Raw genomic sequence first — 18571 nt, forward strand, 5'->3', positions numbered from 1 at the left:
CCAAGTTATGCACTAGATATGAATAGCTATTTTTTGCTCAAGCTATGAAAGATAGGTTTGCGTTAAAACTGATTTAAAATCAGAATACATTATTGTTGCACAGGATTTATTTTTGAATAAATACATGTTGGGTTGATTACTTGGATTAAAATCGTAATCGTCCAGAGTGACTGGGAAAAAAAAAATATATTTTATTTTTTTGGCCATATCGTCCAACACTACCTGCTATTGGTACTTGTTGTAGGTATACTGTACTTACAGTGGCCCTGTGTCCTTGCTGGTTTGTTGACCAGTGTATCTTCTGTCTTCCGCTGGCACCTCCAGAACACACTCTGACCTTTGCTGGAGCACCAGTGCACGATTCCCCTTAAATCCACAGACAAATCCATCCATTGTACGGTCCAATAGCTGGGCTTGCTAGATGGAGTCCCTGTGACCCGCGATGAGGCTCAGGAGGAACTGGTCCATTGGGTACGAGGCCCAGGGGAGATCCGACCCCCTCCGGTTCCCGACGGGCGCCAAACTCCCAGCCAGGTGCCAGCTTTACCGCTCGGCACATCAGCACATGCTAGAGAAGGAAGGAAGACGCGGCGGAGCCGCAGACCGCACCCGCCACCGCCAACACCGCCGCCGCGAGCATGACACAAAACACGCGCTCTCGCCTCGAATGCCGCTCGCGCTTCCAGCCTGGATGCTCGGTAGTCTTTTAATTTAATCCTTTGGACTGAAATGCACCAAATCTCCCGCAGTGTCACACATGATGAAAGGAATCCTCATCCAGAGAGGTTTGGATTTCCAGGTATAAAGTCCCCAGCCGGTCCTCTCAGGTCTGGACTGTCAAGTCTGTGCCGGGAACAGATGACAGCGGGCTTCCCAGTGATGGATCAAAACAAGAACACGCCCACCGCTTACTGTAGCCACCTTCCGTTACGACGTCATCCTCCGGACCTCTCCTCCCTTTCGCCGCTTCTTAACGCCATCTCCCCTCACCGGGCGCCTTCAGCTCCTCATTACGCGCGATCGCAAGTGCGCTTTTTCTGGTTTTGTGTTTCCTCTCTTGAGTGCCGTAGTACTGTAACTGGAGCTCCAGCGTGTTTTTCTGCCTTCAGCACCATGGAGAGAGATCTGTCAGGAAGGGGGGTGGTGGTGGTGGGGGGGGGGAGGGGTCCTCCTCTCCTGAGTGGAGAGATGGGGAGCAGAGTAGGAGGAGCCAAATTGGGTTGCCAGGGCGTGACCTCATTAGACTCAACCTCCTCTTCCCCTGGCAACCACCACTCCCGCCTTCATATTTCCCCCACCCCCATCCCCTGTCGCCCCCCCCCCACCTCCTTTACAGCTCGTAAACAAGACCGAGACACAAAAATACTTTGCTGCGAATGTACCGTGTTGCTCTCAAGTGCATTTGTTCCATTCATAGCAGCAAAACAAAAACACCCCCCCCCCCCCCCAAAAAAAAAAAAAAACAACAACAACAAAAGATCCACATTTGGTTCTGCATGCACACGCTGGCATCCTGGCTCAACCTTCAAATATGTTTGCATATGCAAACAAAGTGAGACGTGCAAATGAGAGGCTCGTTCCCGCCGGCCTCGGAAGCGAACGGGATTAAAGCAGGCGAAGAGTTGAACCTGAGTTGCATGAACTGTCTAGCGCCTGCAGCAGCAAGCTGTCTGGGGGACGCATTTTGGGGGGGCTTTGTACAACATGTTGGATTGTTTATGTGGTGGGAATGCCTACTATACATGATGCACAAGAGTGGTGGTGGGGAGGGGGTGGTGGGCTTTAAGCAGTCCGTGGTGGGGTGGGCTTTGCTCGGACGGATTAACACAGTGGACACAAAAGGATTAGGCAGAGATCTGTTGTTTTCATCAACCCTTCCCTCCATTTCTCTTAACCTGGCCCCTTCACTTTCCCGCTCTGTCTGAAGGTACAGCAGTAGAAAAATGTCTGACAAAAATTAGTGACATAATCACTGTTAAAAACAGTAAAAAAATAAAAAAAATACAACAAAATACCATCAATTTGTAACAGTAAAGGACTGTAAAACCAAAAATGTTTTATTACTATAGTAATAGATTGAATACCCGTTAACTGAGAGACTGGGAAGAAAAGAAAAAAAAAACTGCCAAAAAATGTTAAAATGATAGCTTTATGGTGGAAAACAAAGAAATGTGTGTAAATTTGAATTGAAAATTCAGTCATGCATGGCTGTAGTCAAGTCCACCATTATCGAGTCCAAGTCAAGAGAGTAACAAAGATCTGAGTCAAGGTCGAATCCGAGTCACAAATGTCCGAGTCCAATTCCAAGTCAAGTTAGTCACAAAGGTCCGAGTCCAAGTTGAGCCCGAGTCACAAAGGTCTGAGTCCCAGTCGAGTTAGTCACAAAGTTCCGAGTTGAATTCGAGCCTGAGCCACAAATGTCCGAGTCAAAGTCGAGTCTGACTCATAAAGCTGTGAGACCAGGTCGAATACTAATCACAAAAGGTCCAAGTCAAGTTAGTCACAAAGTTCGAGTCCAAGTTGAGTCCGAGTCCAAGTTGAGTCTGAGTCACAAAGGGCTGAATCCAAGTCGAGTCTGAGTCACAAAGGTTCAAGTCGAGTCCGAGTCACAAATGTCCGAGTCGAAATTGAGTCAGAATTACAGAGGTCCGAGTCCAAGTCGAGTCTGAGTCACAAAGGTCCGAGTCCAAGTCAAGTTAGTCACAAAGGTCCGAGTCTAAGTTGAGTCCGAGTCACAAAGGTCTGAGTCCAAGTCGAGTTAGTCACAAAGTTCCGAGTCCAATTCGAGCCTGAGCCACAAATGTCCGAGTCCAAGTTGAGTCTGATTCACAAAGGTGTGAGACCAAGTCGAATACTAATCACAAAAGGTCCAAGTCAAGTTAGTCACAAAGGTCCGAGTCCAAGTTGAGTCCGAGTCACAAATGTCCGAGTCAGAAAGGTCCGAATCCAAGTTGAGTCCGAGTCTCAAAGGTCCGAGTCCAGATGAGATCAACAGTAAACATTAAGACACAAATATACTATTTCCACAACCACAAAATTAGAGAAAATTTGTTTTGAAACAGGTAATTTACTTTTGTTCTCTAATATAAATACAAAAAATGCAAAGACATTAGGGATGTGCTCGATTCAGGAGTACACGTCATTGCGGTGCTCTTTACAATACACGTATCGATACAGCGGCGTCAAAATCAATACTGCACATTCATTCATAAATTTCCCCAGTGCATCTCTGTTCTTCTCCATTTTTGTTTTTTTCTTTTTTGTTTTTTAAGAGATGGGTGAGTTAGCGGTATCAGTTCGATATCTGGCCTTATTTCAAGGTATTGATATTCGCGACGGTAGCCAACACTAGTATCGTCTGCCTTCTCGTGGCCGTTTTATGATCAGAATCAGAAAATTGCCAAAGATTTCATGCAGTTTTCATCGAAAATGCTATATTGGGATATAAGGGTCTTTCTTTAAAATGATCCGTCATGTTAAAAATGTCCAAAATCGGTTTGAAGTTTGAGCCAACGTTCCAGTTCTGAAGCATCGCGGGAGCAAAGAGTCCCAAATTAGACCATCAGTGTCGTCGGTGGTTCAAACGCTCGTCTCATGACATGCCGCTTGCTAAAAATAGCCAATTGCTATAATCCGAGTGCTGTAAAACGCAGTGACAAAAAGTAGTCATCCCCTTTTTTTTTCTTCTGCTTTTTCCAAGCAATGTGGTCGATTTGCCAGACACAAAGCAGGCGGCTGCGTCGCGACCAAATCGGCTCGCATGCACAAAGAATGCAGCCTGACCTCCGCGCGCGGCCCATGTGTGCATTTAGATCCCCTTCGGAGTTCAATGAACACAGACAGTGAGGGAATCCCGAGGGGTGAACGGGGTTAAACAAATTGTTCCACCTATGCACACAACAGCACTTTGTTTTTGTGAACAGTGGAGGACACTCCCTCGGGGACGGAGGGTGAAGTGGGAGTCAATGAATTTTCGTTTTCACTTCACACACTCACTTAATACATGCTTGAAAGGCATTTGAATACACATTCGTGAATGCATGGATTGCTGTATTCAAATTCATGGGGGGCCAGGTTGAGATTTCGCAAAATGATCAAAAGACAGAAAACCGAGTCTTATCGATGGATAAAAGACTGAAGATCATGTCTGGCGTTATGACTTTTTGTTTTTATTGTACAAATAATTAGGTCTCTGGGGTGTCTGCCTACCCATCAAGTGTGAAATCTTTTATCTGCATATTTCTGATACATATGTACTAGGAGTGTGACACTATATCGATATCGTGATAAAACGCGATACTTTGTCTCCCGATACGCCTACGCAAGTATCACGGTATTTGTAGTTAATATACAGCCACTATAACCCTTGCATGACCCTAGTCATGACAGTAAACATAACCCTTGCATTACCCTAGTCATGACAATAAGCATGACCCTTGTCATGACAGTAAACATAACCCTTGCATGACCCTAGTCATGACAGTAAACAAAACCCTTGCATGACCCTAGTCATGACAGTAAACATAGCCCTTGCATGACAGTAAACAACCCTTGCATGACCCTAGTCATGACAGTAAACATAGCCCTTGCATGACAGTAAACATAACCCTTGCATGACCCTAGTCATGACAGTAAGCATAACCCTTGCATGACCATAGTCATGACAGTAAACATAACCCTTGCATGACCCTAGTCATGACAGTAAACATAGCCCTTGCGTGACAGTAAACATAACCCTTGCATGACTCTAGTCATGACAGTAAGCATAATCCTTGCATGAACCTAGTCATGACAGGAAGCATAACCCTTGCATGACAGTAAACATAACCCTTGCATGACCATAGTCATGACAGTAAACAAAACCCTTGCATGACCATAGTCATGGCAGTAAACATAGCCCTTGCATGACAGTAAACATAACCCTTGCATGACAGTAAACATAACCCTTGCATGACCCTAGTCATGACAGTAAACATAACCCTTGCATGACCCTAGTCATGACAGTAAACAACCATTACATGACCCTAGTCATGACAATCACGTTGTTGTTCACAAACCTTCAAGCTATATCTTTTCACTATTTGATAGAACACACTGTCGTTTATGACAGTTCTCTAATGTGCCCCGGAGCGGCCGCCTCGTGTTAAGTTCACTCACGCTTAAAATGATGTTGCGTTGATCGATCCGTTTGCTGTTACAGGCTAATGAAAAGTCCATAAAAGCCATTAAAGCAATCAATTAGTCACCACACAAGATACAGACATCGACACATACGGCACAGGATCAGCTTATGAATGTTTTATTAGGTGTGTTACTGATTGGCATGTGCGCAATTGTGGTTTGTGACTCGGGGGTGGTGGAATTGTGACCCTTGACGGCGCCCGAGAGGCTTGCTTGCGTTTCCCGAACAGGTGAGCGGGGCTGGACAGATGGTGAGGCTGTGTGGCATGTGAACATGTCAGACTCTCATGAAAGATGCAGGACGGGCTTTTTTTTTTTTCCGCCACTCGCGTCCCTGCCCAAAGAGCAATGGAGCAGAAGGTTCCCTCTCGGACTATTAATGTGCAGCACCTTATGACCGCTCCGTCTTTCATATCTGCTTGCAATAACCCAGCACACAGTGCTCTAATATTACTCGACTGCAATATGATGCAATATTCGGAAGATTGACGTTTGGTATCGCATAACACAACACAGAAGTAAGATATTTAGTTCCATCTTCTTGTTGGAGGCTTTGCTTGTCTTCCGTGATTATTATTTACTGATACTCATGAAGAAAAACACAATCCGCTGTGTTGTTGATATTCCAGTGACAAATATTGTGGCCTTCGCAACAATTTAATTTATAACTATTGTTTTTTTTTTTTTTTTTTTTTTTTTTTTTAAAAGGAGGCTTCAAGTTGTTTATTACCACGCTCAGCTGATTGTTACTGTCAAAATAAAACAAAACAAAAAAAGAATCGTGTGTGTGTGTGCAAAACAACCTCTGCTAGCTCAATGCTAACAACTCCTGAAGAACGCAGGCTAATAATTAGCATCTATGCTAACCTTTGAGCAATGGATGTGTCAACTCAGATGGTGCGGAAACATGTCGCCGGACCATATAACAATTCTCGCAGGCCTATATTCTTTATCCTCTGAGAAGAATGAATAATATTCCTGCTGTACTGAGAAGCTGTGAGAGGAGCTGAGCGTCACACAGCAGAATGAACAGCACATTGTGCATTGAAGGAGAAAGTGTGGATTTAAAAAAAAATATAATTTACAATTGTTTAGAGCTGGGGTCACCAACTCTGGTCTACGTTGCTGTATGTTTCCCTCCTCCGATACACCTGAGTCAAATGATTGGCTCATCAGCAAACACTGCATGATAATGTTGGAGGAGGGAATCATCTAAAATCGCAGGCGTCAAACTCTGGCGCCTTGAGGGCCTCTATCCTGCTTGTTTTAGATGGTTCCCACCTTTAACACACATGATTCAAATGATGATGATCGTTATCAGGCTTCTGCTGAGCTTGTTATAGATGTTTCCCTCCTCCAACACACCTGATTCAATTGATCAGAATCACTGTCAGGCTCCTGCGGAACTTGCTGATGAGCTGATCATTTGAAGCAGGCGTGTTGGAGGAGGGAAACACCTAAAACACAGGTGTAAAACTCCAGTCCTCGATGGCCAGAATCCTGCAGGATTTAGAGGTTTCCGCCATCCAATACACCTGATTCAAATGATAAAGATTATCAGGCTCCCGCAGAGATTGCTGATGAGCTGATTATTTGAATCAGGCGTGTTCGATGAGGGGAAACATCTAAATCGTGTAGGATTCCGGTCATCGAGGAACGGAGTTTGACACCGGCGTTTTAGATGTTTCCCTCCTCCAACATACCGATTTCAAATGATCTAGAATCCGAGCTGGGCAAACTCGGTCCTGGAGGTCCGGAGTCCTGCAGGTTTTGCATGTTTCCCTTCTCCAACACAGCTATAGTTTATATAGTTTAATCATTATTCACAAATCTGTTTGAAACAGTGGGGAAAAACATGGCCCTGGTTGATCTCTTATACTCAGCTGCCACCTACTGGCCGTTTTTGTAATAACTACCATTGCTTCAAGCATTCTCTTCAGTTCAGAGGATGCATCAACGCCTTCTTCATGCTCTAGCATAGAAGAAAACAAAACAAAACAAAAAAAACGTATAAATACGTCTTTGGGAGCAAATGAGTTAATAACCTTTCTCGTTCAAAAGCTCCACAATTGAACATCTGATGTCTGCGGTCTCCCTCAAGCAAGCGTTTTTCCTCGAGTACTTGATCCCCCATCTGCGCAGGCAGCGTAAGTTAATGTTCAAGTTAATCACGCTTCTTGACGCGAAATCATCAGCACTTCCTCCCTCCGGGGACATCGAGACGAGCGAGGGCATGCCTCCGACCGCAGATGCGGAGGTGAAAATGGGAGACCTGGAAAGCGTAATCTCAATCGGTGGAGGGCTCCAATCTTGAGGGTTTAACCCGACGTAAGCCCCTTAAACCTCCAGTTTAGACAGCCACAACTGATGGGCTCAAGTCAGGTCACACGGAATATGAGGACATGAGATGGAGTATAAGACAACAAGAAGATGACTGAAGAAAAACTGACTGGGGTTCATTGACATCACATTTTGCTCAAAAGCAGCATGAAACCGAACATTAGACCTAAAAAAAAAACTGACTGTAATTTACAGGGGTGGGGAATCTTTGACTGTCGCACGATTCGATTTGATTCTGAATTTTGGGTCTGCGATTCGATTCAAAATCGATTTTTCAATTCAAAATGATTTGATTGGCAATATGATTTCTGCTTCGATTTATAGATGTGCGAAGAATCGTCCTGATCTCCTCCAGTCTGACTCGCTAAAGCTAATTAGCGCGCTACTCGCAGCACTTTTATCACTCGAGAGAATGGCTATTCATACAAAGTGTTTCAGGAACGTATACAGAGAAGCGTCTTACCATTACTCACCGGCATATGCTCTTCCTACTCCGCAAAAAGAGAGAGAGAAAAAAAACTTTTATTGGAAAAACTTGATTCCTTCTACAATCTAAATGTGGCGACAAGTACAACATAACAGTGTATCAGAACACGTGGAACCACACTGCCCCTAAGTGGCCAGATCGTATACAACATGAACAGTGCTCCCAATAAAGGCACACACAAACAAGGGCAAGACGGTCAATAATTTAAATAAAATAAATTTTGAGACATTTGAAATTGATTCTGAATCGTAATAAATGAGAATCTCGATTCTTACGAGAATAGATTTTTTTTTTTTTTGCACACCCCTTGTAATTTCTGCTGTTTTTCATCAACAATAATATTTTCTATGCAGCCTCATTAGCCTAAATATGGTATTATTAATACTGCATTAGTGGAATATGAGTTAAGCAGTGAAATCCACCAGTTTTTTTATCAACATCAGAAGGTGTGGCCATTTTGTCAGTTGCTGTAGCGTGAAAATGACATCACAGTTGCTCAGGTCTCAGGTAACAACCAATCGCAGCTCAGCTTCAGAAAACAGGTGAGCTGTGATTGGTCGTTGCCTGAGCCCTGATCAACTGTGATGTCATCTTCAGTCAACAGCAAGTGCCAAAATGGCCGCCCCCCTGAGTTGGATAAAGAATGCATTGATTTTGCTTCATAACTCATATTCTACTAATATTGTAATATTCATCAGAATGTCATGTTTAGACTAGTGAGGTCACATATCACATATTAAGAAATGTTTAAGGTTGACTTCTACTTTCAAATTTAGTTTATAAAAATAAGTATTACAGATGTCACGTTATCCAGGCATACGAAATGGAATAGCTTCTGATTAATGGAATTACAGTATGCCAACATTATTTTTTATTGCATTATTATATTTTGTGTTTGTTGTAGGAATTGATGAAACTTCTATTCAATGTCAGACTTCTCATGCAAAATAAAAACATTGTACACTTTCAGTTGACCACATACTGAAATGATGTTCATGTTGTGAAAAGAACCTTGATCGACTAACTGAGCAGGAAAGGCAGCTGGGCAACAGGAGAAAATAAAAAATAATTTGTCGCCATCTACTGGCTGTAGGCGAAAAACAACACATTAAATTGACATTTCAACTCAACAGTTAAAATGTTTAATTTACAATAAATCAACAAATTATGTAATGAGATGAAAATCTATTAAACACTGACTGAATTTAAATTTTAGGAAAAACTGTTAATCCATGTTGACTATAAAAAGTCTTCACACCCTTGTTCAAATGTCAATTTTTGGTGACGTGGCTCTAGCTGTCAAGGGCGATTTTAGCACCTGAGATTTAGGGGTGCTCTAGAGTTTTGATTTTGTGTTGTTTTTATTTACTTTAATGTTCGTTGTTTTTTGTTTTTTTTACACTTAACTCATTCACTGCCAGCCAAACTTTTAATACCCATGTGATATTACATTCAATAATTATATATAAACCGAATCTACCAAATAATAGAATAGACTCCCTACATGTTGTCCCGTCCCGTTCTTTTATAATTGACAGTAGAAAAATGTAGGTTTGCCAAAATACAGCCATTTCTCCCATGGACTCTGAAACTGTGTTTATTTCCTATAAAATGGGGCAATGATGTCATCTACCGGTGGTTGGGCATCAGTAAAGTTGTTTCCAAGTTTGATATTTACTGTGGCGCATAGTCAGATTAGCCCCCATTTAGCTCCGCTCTAAAAAATACAATTGACAAGTATACTTGTCAAAGGCAGTGAATTTAAGGGCCACTGTAACGTTAAGAAGACCCACGCTTATCAGCAAAGGGAAGTAACAAAAATCAAGTTTTTCCTCAAATTGACTCAATTCACAACGTGCGGGCGTGCATTGGCAAGTAAGTGCCTCAATATTAAGTGTTATTTGTGATTATAGATCGACATTTGTTACCTGTACTATTTTAAGATTTATGTAGAATTTATTACCTTAACTAGTTAGCATTGCATAGATAGCGTCTATGCAGTGCTAGCTGATAGTTTGATGATGACTCGGGTTCAAGTCCAGGCTCCGGCCTTCCTGGGTGGAGTTTGCATGTTCTCCCCGTGCCCGCGTGGGTCTTCTCCGGGTACTCCGGTCTGTGCAAATACGTATAAATTTATAATCATTCATTCACCTAAAACCTTATAAATATCTCATTACCCTTCGCCTTAACCAGGTACTTCAGAATCTTGCCAGAGTCGTGAGATTTAAATGGTCAGGAGACCAGAGAAAAGGTCAGAAAAAAAAAGAAATAAAGAGAAAAGAAAGGTAAATCAAAGTGACATCCAGCACCGACCAAACACTTCCTGCCTTCCCCATGATTACAAAATCAAAGTCTTACGCCAACCCCGGAAGCCTCTAAATTCCAGCAAATTTAGCGAGATCTCAAGAGCCCAGAGGAAAAACTAAAGAGAGGAAGGAGGGAAGGATCGATAAGGCAGAGTGAGATCAATAGAAGCCAGTACATCCAATCCATCAAAGTGAAGTCCAGCACCAACAAGACCCCTCCTGCGTGGTTACAAAACCGGAGTCTTATGCCAACCCCAGAAACCTCATACTTCTAATAAATTAAGATCTCAAGTGACCAGAGGAAAAACTAAAGAGAGGAAGGAGGGAAGGATAGATAAAGCAAAGTGAGAACCACAGACACCAGCACCAACTGATTCAAGGGGCTGTGGGAGGGAGAGGGTACTTCTGTTGAGTTTCAGTAGATGCTGGTGCGACGGATCTGGCATGCATAAGGACCACCACCAAAGAAAGAAGCCGTCAACCGCGGTCCAGCAAAGCGAGCACCCCCCCCCCCCACCCCCCCCCCCCCCCACCTCCCGCCCCCCCCCCCCCCCCCCGGAATCCCCAGGCCGCGGCAGCACCAAGGCCACCCCCAAGCCACCCGAGCGGACACCGGTCGGCGAGCCGACCCAGACACCCGGAACACCCCCGCCCCAGCCCCGGCCCACACCCCCGAGCCCAAGGCCGCAGAACGAGGCCCAGCGGGCCCCCACAGCGCCCCACCGGTCCCCAGCCCCCATCCCCCCACGACCCCCCCGCACCCCACCCAAACCCGCCATCCACCACGACCCAGGCCCCACCACCCCCGACCCCCAAACCCCCGAACACACCCCGACCCCCAGTACCCAACCCCCCACCCACCCATACCTCCACCCCCCCCCAAACAAGCCGCCCCCCCCCGACGGCCGCCACCCCCCCCCCGCGAACCCGGCCCCCCGCGAGAACCCCCCACCCCCCCCCCGGAAACCGGCACCGGGCAGCAGCGCAGTCTCCTCCCACATTCCAAAGACACGCATGGCAGGTTAATTGGGCGTTCCCAATTGTCCCTAGGTATGCTTGTGAGTGTGGATGGTTGTTCGTCTCTGTGCGCCCTGCTATTGGCTGGCAACCAGTCCAGGGTGTCCCCCGCCTACTGCCCAGAGCCAGCTGAGATAGGCTCCAGCACCCCCCGCGACCCTTGTGAGGAAAAAGCGGTCAAGAAAATGGATGGATGGATGGACTACAGACCACACACGCAGACAAGCAAATTAATTAGTCCTACTCTTTTTCTTTTTTTTTTCTTTCTTTTTTTTTTTTCTTTTTTTTTTAATCTATGCTCACCCTGGACCTGGAATTTTTTTTTTTTTTTTTTTTTTTTTTTTTTTTATAATAACTATGATCACCTGGACAACTTTTTCTAACCGGACATACTGTGGCGATTAACTCATTCACTGCCAGCCTAGTAAAAATGGATCTTTGACGTAGATTATGGGAAAAATAATAATCAGGATTATTTTTGGCAAAAGTTGAAATCACGATTATTCAAACGGTTATTTATGTTTTGGCACAAAACGAGAAAATATGTAAGCGTTTAAAAATATTAGGACCAAATTTGGAAAAAAAATAGAAACACTATAATTAAGTTTTGGACCAAACATCATTTATGATAATATATATTTATTTATGTTGGCAAAAACGTGAAAGTTGGAGTGCAGCATATGCACTGTGCAGTAGGGCAATATATATATATATTAGGGGTGTCACGATTCGCCAACTCCACGATTCGATTTAAATTTCGATTTTGGGGTCACGATTCGATTTTTTTTTCGATTTTTTTTTTTTTTTTTTTTCTCCGCTCCCCCACTTTATAACACAGAGGCATATGCTTCTGTAGGCTAAGGCTAGTCTATGATCATTGGTTCTATTCATTGTACAGTAAATCTTATTTCAAAAGATCGGCTACATATAGGTGATGCAATTTCCATATTATTTTTGTGTAAATTTATGTAATATATGATAATTGACATTAGGCAGGAATGATCAAATTCAAAGAATTTATTTACAATATAAAGTTAACCGTCTTGTTCTTACTGAAGTGTAAAATAAAAAATAAAAAAACAAAAACAAAAAGTCACAGTGGGTGCCTGCCATCTATTGACTGTTTTTGGTTACAACAGTGTGCTGTGCGTTCCTCTTAAAATAATGTGCAATGTGCAACAACAACAAAAAATATATTGTATCCAAAGTCATGGAACAAATACAGCCTGAACAAACTATATCCCAACATTTACAGTTGCTGGGCATACTGTAGCGTGGTTCAAGTACACTAATTAAATGTTTGAATCCAGCGTTTTCCAAGGCTGCAGGTTTGCTGCTATAAATAGACCTATGGATCTGGCGTTTCGCGCGAGCTGAAGTGTGTGGAAGTTTCACTGTAAATGAGGATGAAATAGTTGGTTGGACCGTTGTTTTCCCACTTCTAGTTGAATTTGATAAATCTAAATCTTTGTGATGCCTGCGTAAATGTCCCGTCATGTTTGTCGTGTTTCCCGTTGTTACGGCTGGCGGCTCGGGCCATTCAGTTTGAATGCGCCAGCGCGACACTCTGATTGGAGGACTGTGCCAGCGCGACACTCCGATTGGACGACTGTGCCAGCGCGACACTCCGATTGGACGACTGTGCCAGCGCGACACTCCGATTGGACGACTGTGCCAGCGCGACGCTATTGTGTATCCGTGTATTATACCCCTATTAGTTATTGTTTCTCCTCCGTTCTGTCAGTTCTGTCAAATGCGGTTATTATTTGTTCACCTTCCACTTTCACTCCCTTGTCAAACCCCTGCCTGAAATTTCAATTAAAACTACTCAGATGTTAAAGTCGACCCGTGTTTATCTACTCTATATTTTCTGTTATTGTGTTACTTCCCTTCCCCTTGACGAGCCGGGCGTAACACCGTGGCCGAGTACAGTACGCGCACATAGCATATCTTGCAACTGTGGTCTTTTTATCGACAACGTGAACGTTGTCGACATAACTCACCGGGAACGCAAAATGTTTCCAAACTGGTGACGAGAGAAGCGGGACCGGCTTGAAGCACCATTGCTGTGTCTGTCCGCGCTTGCCATCATGACTGCAGGAGAAGTCAGCTAACAAGTGCCGTTAGCTAGTAGCTGAATGGCTGCGTCTCATTTGCTTTCCTGGGAGGTGGCGGTGGCGGCGGGCGCGGGGGGGGGGCATCGAATCGTGTGTCCTCTCTTCTATTTCGATGCTCGAAATCGTGACGTAATTTCGATCGATTTCGATAAAAAATCGAAATCGTGACACCCTTAATATATATATATATATATATATATATATATATATATATATATATATATATATATATATATATATATATATATATATATATATATATTTATATATATATATGTATATATATATATATATATATATATATATTTATATATATTTATATATATATATATATGTATTGGTACAAAACAAGAAAATTTTTAAACATAAAAAACAAATTAAAAAAATATTAAGACAAATAAAATTATTTGAAACACTATATTTATGTAAGTTCCTTTTGGATGAAAAAAAATATCAAATTAGTTATTTTAAAATTTAAAAAAGGTGCAAATGTATAAATTTAAACAACACAATAGACTTTTTAGTTTATGATTATGCTGTTTTTGTAATTTTGGAGTGTAATAATTGAAATTATAATTGAATTTCGATTAATTGCACAGCCCTACTTTGACGTGTATAGCTGTCAACGGCACTGAATGAGTTAAATCACCCCCACCATAAATTAGTCGTACTAGTAAATATTTTTCAAAAGCCTTAAACCGTTTTCCCCAGCAGGTGGCAGCAAACTCAATACATTCTGACTTGCCGCCTTGTGAAACCTGATGGACATGAGCAAGTATCAGTCATACCACTCAGTAGTCATCACACTTCGATGCAAACAAACCTCATATCCCGCATACTGAATGACGAATGTCATACGTGATCTATGACGACGTGTTTATGTATGTAAATAAACAAGAACCTGCAGGTGACGTAAGCCGGTGATTTGTGGAAGGCGCAACGTCACGTGCATGAATGATACGCGCACAAAAGGGTTGAGTGAGTTTTATGAGGGGTTGCTCCAGCCAAGTGGGGAGGAGGGTGGGGCTGGTTTTGAGGTGGGGGGCGTGTGCGCGCACGGCGTGGACAGACAGACGCGCGCACACCCACCGGCACTCCTCTCGTGTCACGGAGCAGACAGCACACCTCTCCCGAACCATAATGTGAACAAAACAGTCTGGATTAGATGTTGAAAAACTCCTCGTCGCTTCTTTTTTTTGGACACCCCCCCCCCCCCCCCCCACACACACACACACACACCAACGCGCGTGCGCGCACGCTCTCCCCGCGGGGCTCCATCCTTCCATCCTTCCTTCCTTCCGTCCGTCCATCTCTCCAGCAGGCTCTGCCGGTCCGGTGTGACATGCGGCAATGTCCCGCGCAGGAATATGCCCACGCGGAGTTTTTGGGATTTTGCTGGCGCTCTTATTGGCGGCGAGCGCGCTCGAGGTGGGCGCGTACAGCTGCCATGAGGTGAGGGCCGCCTTCCAGATGAGGCAGGTCGGCCCCCTGCACCGAGTCCCCGAGGCACCTGGCACAGGTGAGACGCCGCCGATATCCCCCCCCCCCCGGTCCTTATGCGCATGTGGCATGACTCATCAACAAAGCGATCAGTTAGCTAATCAATATAGTTGACCTTTTTTGGAAAGCAACTAAACACAAGTGACAGCTTGGATTTTGTATAAAGTAATTGAAAGTATTGATAACTTTAAAAAACAAAAAAACAAAAAAAACTTGTTATGAACCATGCTACAAAATATATAAAATGCTCATCAACAACTAAGCTAGCTGTTTTTCTAGGCAAGGCAAGGCAAGGCAAGTTTATTTGTATAGCACATTTCATACACAAGGCAACTCAATGTGCTTTACACGAGGAAAGACAACACATAAGCATCAAGAAACAGTAGTTAACATTCAGAGGAAAAAAATAAATAAATAAAAATAGGTTACAAAATTTACTAAAAAAAACAAAAAAACAAACCACTTAATTCTATCTATCTATCTATCCAGACATCCATAGAAAGGAAATTTTAATATGTGATTTAAAACAAAACAAAAAACGTTTGATTAAATCTGGTGATGTAACATTCAACTTAAAAAAAAATGTGTCATCTTGTAAAATATGACTGATTTACAATTTAAATGTAAAAATAAAATGTGCCACTTTTTCATTTATTTTACATTCAATTAAATACTTGATAAATAAATAAAAAATGTTATTCATTTAACCTTCATTTAGCCAGAAAAAAAAAAAAAAGGATTTAAAAACAATCTCATTTGCAACAGTTTCCTTAAAGTGGGAAAGCTAAACATTTTAATAATAAAAAAAAATAGATAATAAATAAATAAAATAAAAATACTTTTTTTTTTAATATAGTGAAATATTGTAACATTCAGATGTATTTACATTTTAAAATAAAATACTTTTATATTATACCAAAAAAAAAAAAATTTAAAATGAAAAGGAAAAAAAAATGCATGCTGCAACATGCAACTTAATATTTTGTTAAAAAAATAGTGTGATCTCTTGTAACACTGAAATCCATTTCTAATTTGAGATTTAAAAAAAATAAAATAAAATAAGTCGACACATTTTCACCAATGTAAAGTGACTTTTTGTTGTTGTTTTAATTTATAGAAAGTAGCGTTCCATTCCCCTTGATTTGCGTGCAGGCAGCGCGGTTTCAGTTCCCACTCAGTGATAGTGTGAACGCGGGTGTGAATTCTTGTTGGTTGGACTCTGTATGTGTCCTGCAACTGCAACTGACTCTGGTGGGACTGGATCGTGCTGGCGTGCATTCTGCCTTTCACCCCAAGTCAGATGGGATTGTCTCCAGTGACCTCAAATCATCTTTCCACATTCAAAACAATGGAAATGCCATTGCAAAAACAATAAAAACAAACAAAACAAAACATATTTGTGCTTTTTAATAAGGGAAAATCAACACCCTTTAATATTGTGCTGTCTACAAACAGAGGAATAATAGAATTAAATAGTGTAAAGATTTGGTGTGCCTGCTTTGGCCACCCACCAGGGGCAGAATAACAGTCATGTAATCACAAACAGAAGAACATTAACTCATTTACTCCCAATAACGTATAAATACGTTTTTTTAAATGTTCTAAGTGTCCCAAAGACGTATTTATACGTTTTGTTGTTGTTGTTTTTTATGCTAGAGCATACAGAAGGCTTTGATGCAGCCTCTCAACTGGAAAGAACGGTTGCAGAAATTGTAGTTATTACACAAACAGAGCAAAGGAGATCAACCAGGGCCCTGTAGAAAAAAAGCTCAATTACTTACAATTTTGAATAGATTTGTGAAAACTGATTAAACTTAGCTCTCTTCTAATGCTAATTGCTGCAAAATGGAAACAGATAGAAACATACTTTTTTTTTTTCCTGATGAAAGAAGAGACTTTAATCTTTCTTTTGGTAGGTTCCATGCTTTTATAGCAATTGAACACATATTCTGTGGGCCTTGCAAAGTCAGTCAAAATCCAGTAAAACAGCCGGGAGCGAACGGGACTGCTTCTGTGAAAATGGCTGGGAGTGAATGAGTTAAGTAGGATGTTGTTTTGTCCCGTTTTAAGGGTGAAGTTAACATAAAAATATTTCTTGATTATAATGTGTTATATGTGACCTCACTAGTCTAAACATGACATTCTGATTAATATTACATTTGTGGAATAGGAGTTATGCAGCAAAATCCGCCCATTTGTATCCATCTCAGGGGGTGGCCATTTTGGCACTTGCTGTCGACTGAAGATGACATCATAGTTGTGCTATATTCGATGATGGTCGGATATATCTGACTTGATTTTTTTCCCAGTTCCGACCTGAAAGCGTTCGAGGCGAAAGTAAACAACCAAAATGGCGGAGAGTGGGACATTGTTTTTTATTTTGGTTCTTAAAACTCATTTTGACTTCCATCAAACTTCTTGAAATTTTGCTTCGTTTATTATTTTAATGTTATTTCATAAGCATCCCATGATTCCATACAGTTCAGTAGTTCACCGTATAATTTCATGCAGGGAGATGACGGCGTACTGTCGCGTATGTTGCGTTACGTGGAATTATGTTGAATATATATGAATGAAGAAAGCTATTTAGTTTTATACTCAATTAAATTGCGTTACTATTCACGGTCTGTTTCCAAAGGCGAAACCATTGTAGAGTGACTTCACTTGTAGTCAGTCGGTGAAGTCGGGCTCCGACTTCGCAAGTGGAGTTCCCGTACGCACTTCCTGGTTTGAACTCGGAAAAGCCCGACTTCCGACAACCCTCGAATGCAGCATTACTCAGGGCTCAGGCGATGACCAATCGCAGCTCACCTGTTTTCTGAAGCTGAGCTGTGATTGGTTGTTACCTGAGACTGTGATGTCATTTTCACTAGCAAGTGATAGCCGCCGTCTGATATTGATAAAAAAAAAAAAGATGGATTTTGCTGCTTGATGCAATCTCAACCAAAATACCATATTTAGATAAGTGGTGCTGCATAGAACATATTGTTGTCAAGATTTGTTTTTTTCTGGCTTCCCCTTTAAATCCATCTGTGTTGTGTGTAGCTCGAGCAGCAAACAAACATTTTTTTTCCCTCGTCCTCTGGCAACTTCTGCACCGTGGTCACATGACCTCGTAAACTTTAAAAAAAAGTCAGGTTGATTTCCATTTGTGCAGTTCTAGCACCCTCTAGTGGATAGTTTATTAGTGCAATTTAATTTTCATTAGCTATGTTATGGCCTTCTATATTTAAAATCTATGCTAATTGTCAGATGAAGGGGAACTTAATTTGCTTGTGAATCGATCAATGTGTGCTTGCATTAGCAAGTAAGTGCCTCAATATTGTTATTAGAGATTGTAAGGTGGTTTATATGCATTGCTGTTATGTACAAAAGCACAATATTGTGCTTTTTTTTTTTAGTATGAGCTCTTATTTTTTTTACAATATTGTGATCTTTTTTAAATATCGCCAACCCCCCCAAAATATCGTGATAATTATCGTATCGTGACCTTCATATCGTGATGATATCATATCGTGATGTTTGGATATCGTTACATCCATAATATGCAGTTTGTCAAAGATCGTTACATCTAGAAAATTTGTAACATTCTGATTGGGCATCTTAAATAAACGTCCGTCGCT

At 42.0% G+C, this 18571-nt stretch overlaps 2 protein-coding genes across 2 annotated transcripts in view; one reads left to right on the forward strand and one right to left on the reverse strand.

Moving 5' to 3' along the window:
- The window catches only part of nyap2b (neuronal tyrosine-phosphorylated phosphoinositide-3-kinase adaptor 2b), a 29498-nt gene extending 28383 nt beyond the window's left edge, over positions 1-1115 (reverse strand). Inside the window, exon 1 of the mRNA XM_077515163.1 lies at positions 260-1115. The gene's annotated coding sequence lies outside the window, so the exon portion shown is untranslated. The remainder of the gene's footprint in view (positions 1-259) is intronic.
- gpc5c (glypican 5c) overlaps positions 1-18571 on the forward strand; it is a 213226-nt gene that overhangs the window by 12984 nt on the left and 181671 nt on the right. The window contains exon 2 of the mRNA XM_077515177.1: positions 14767-14967. Coding sequence (XP_077371303.1) covers positions 14799-14967 — 169 coding nt within the window. The 5' untranslated portion in view covers positions 14767-14798. The remainder of the gene's footprint in view (positions 1-14766; positions 14968-18571) is intronic.

Source organism: Festucalex cinctus, chromosome 1 (genome assembly GCF_051991245.1).
Source record: "Festucalex cinctus isolate MCC-2025b chromosome 1, RoL_Fcin_1.0, whole genome shotgun sequence".
Taxonomy (NCBI): Eukaryota; Metazoa; Chordata; class Actinopteri; order Syngnathiformes; family Syngnathidae; genus Festucalex; species Festucalex cinctus.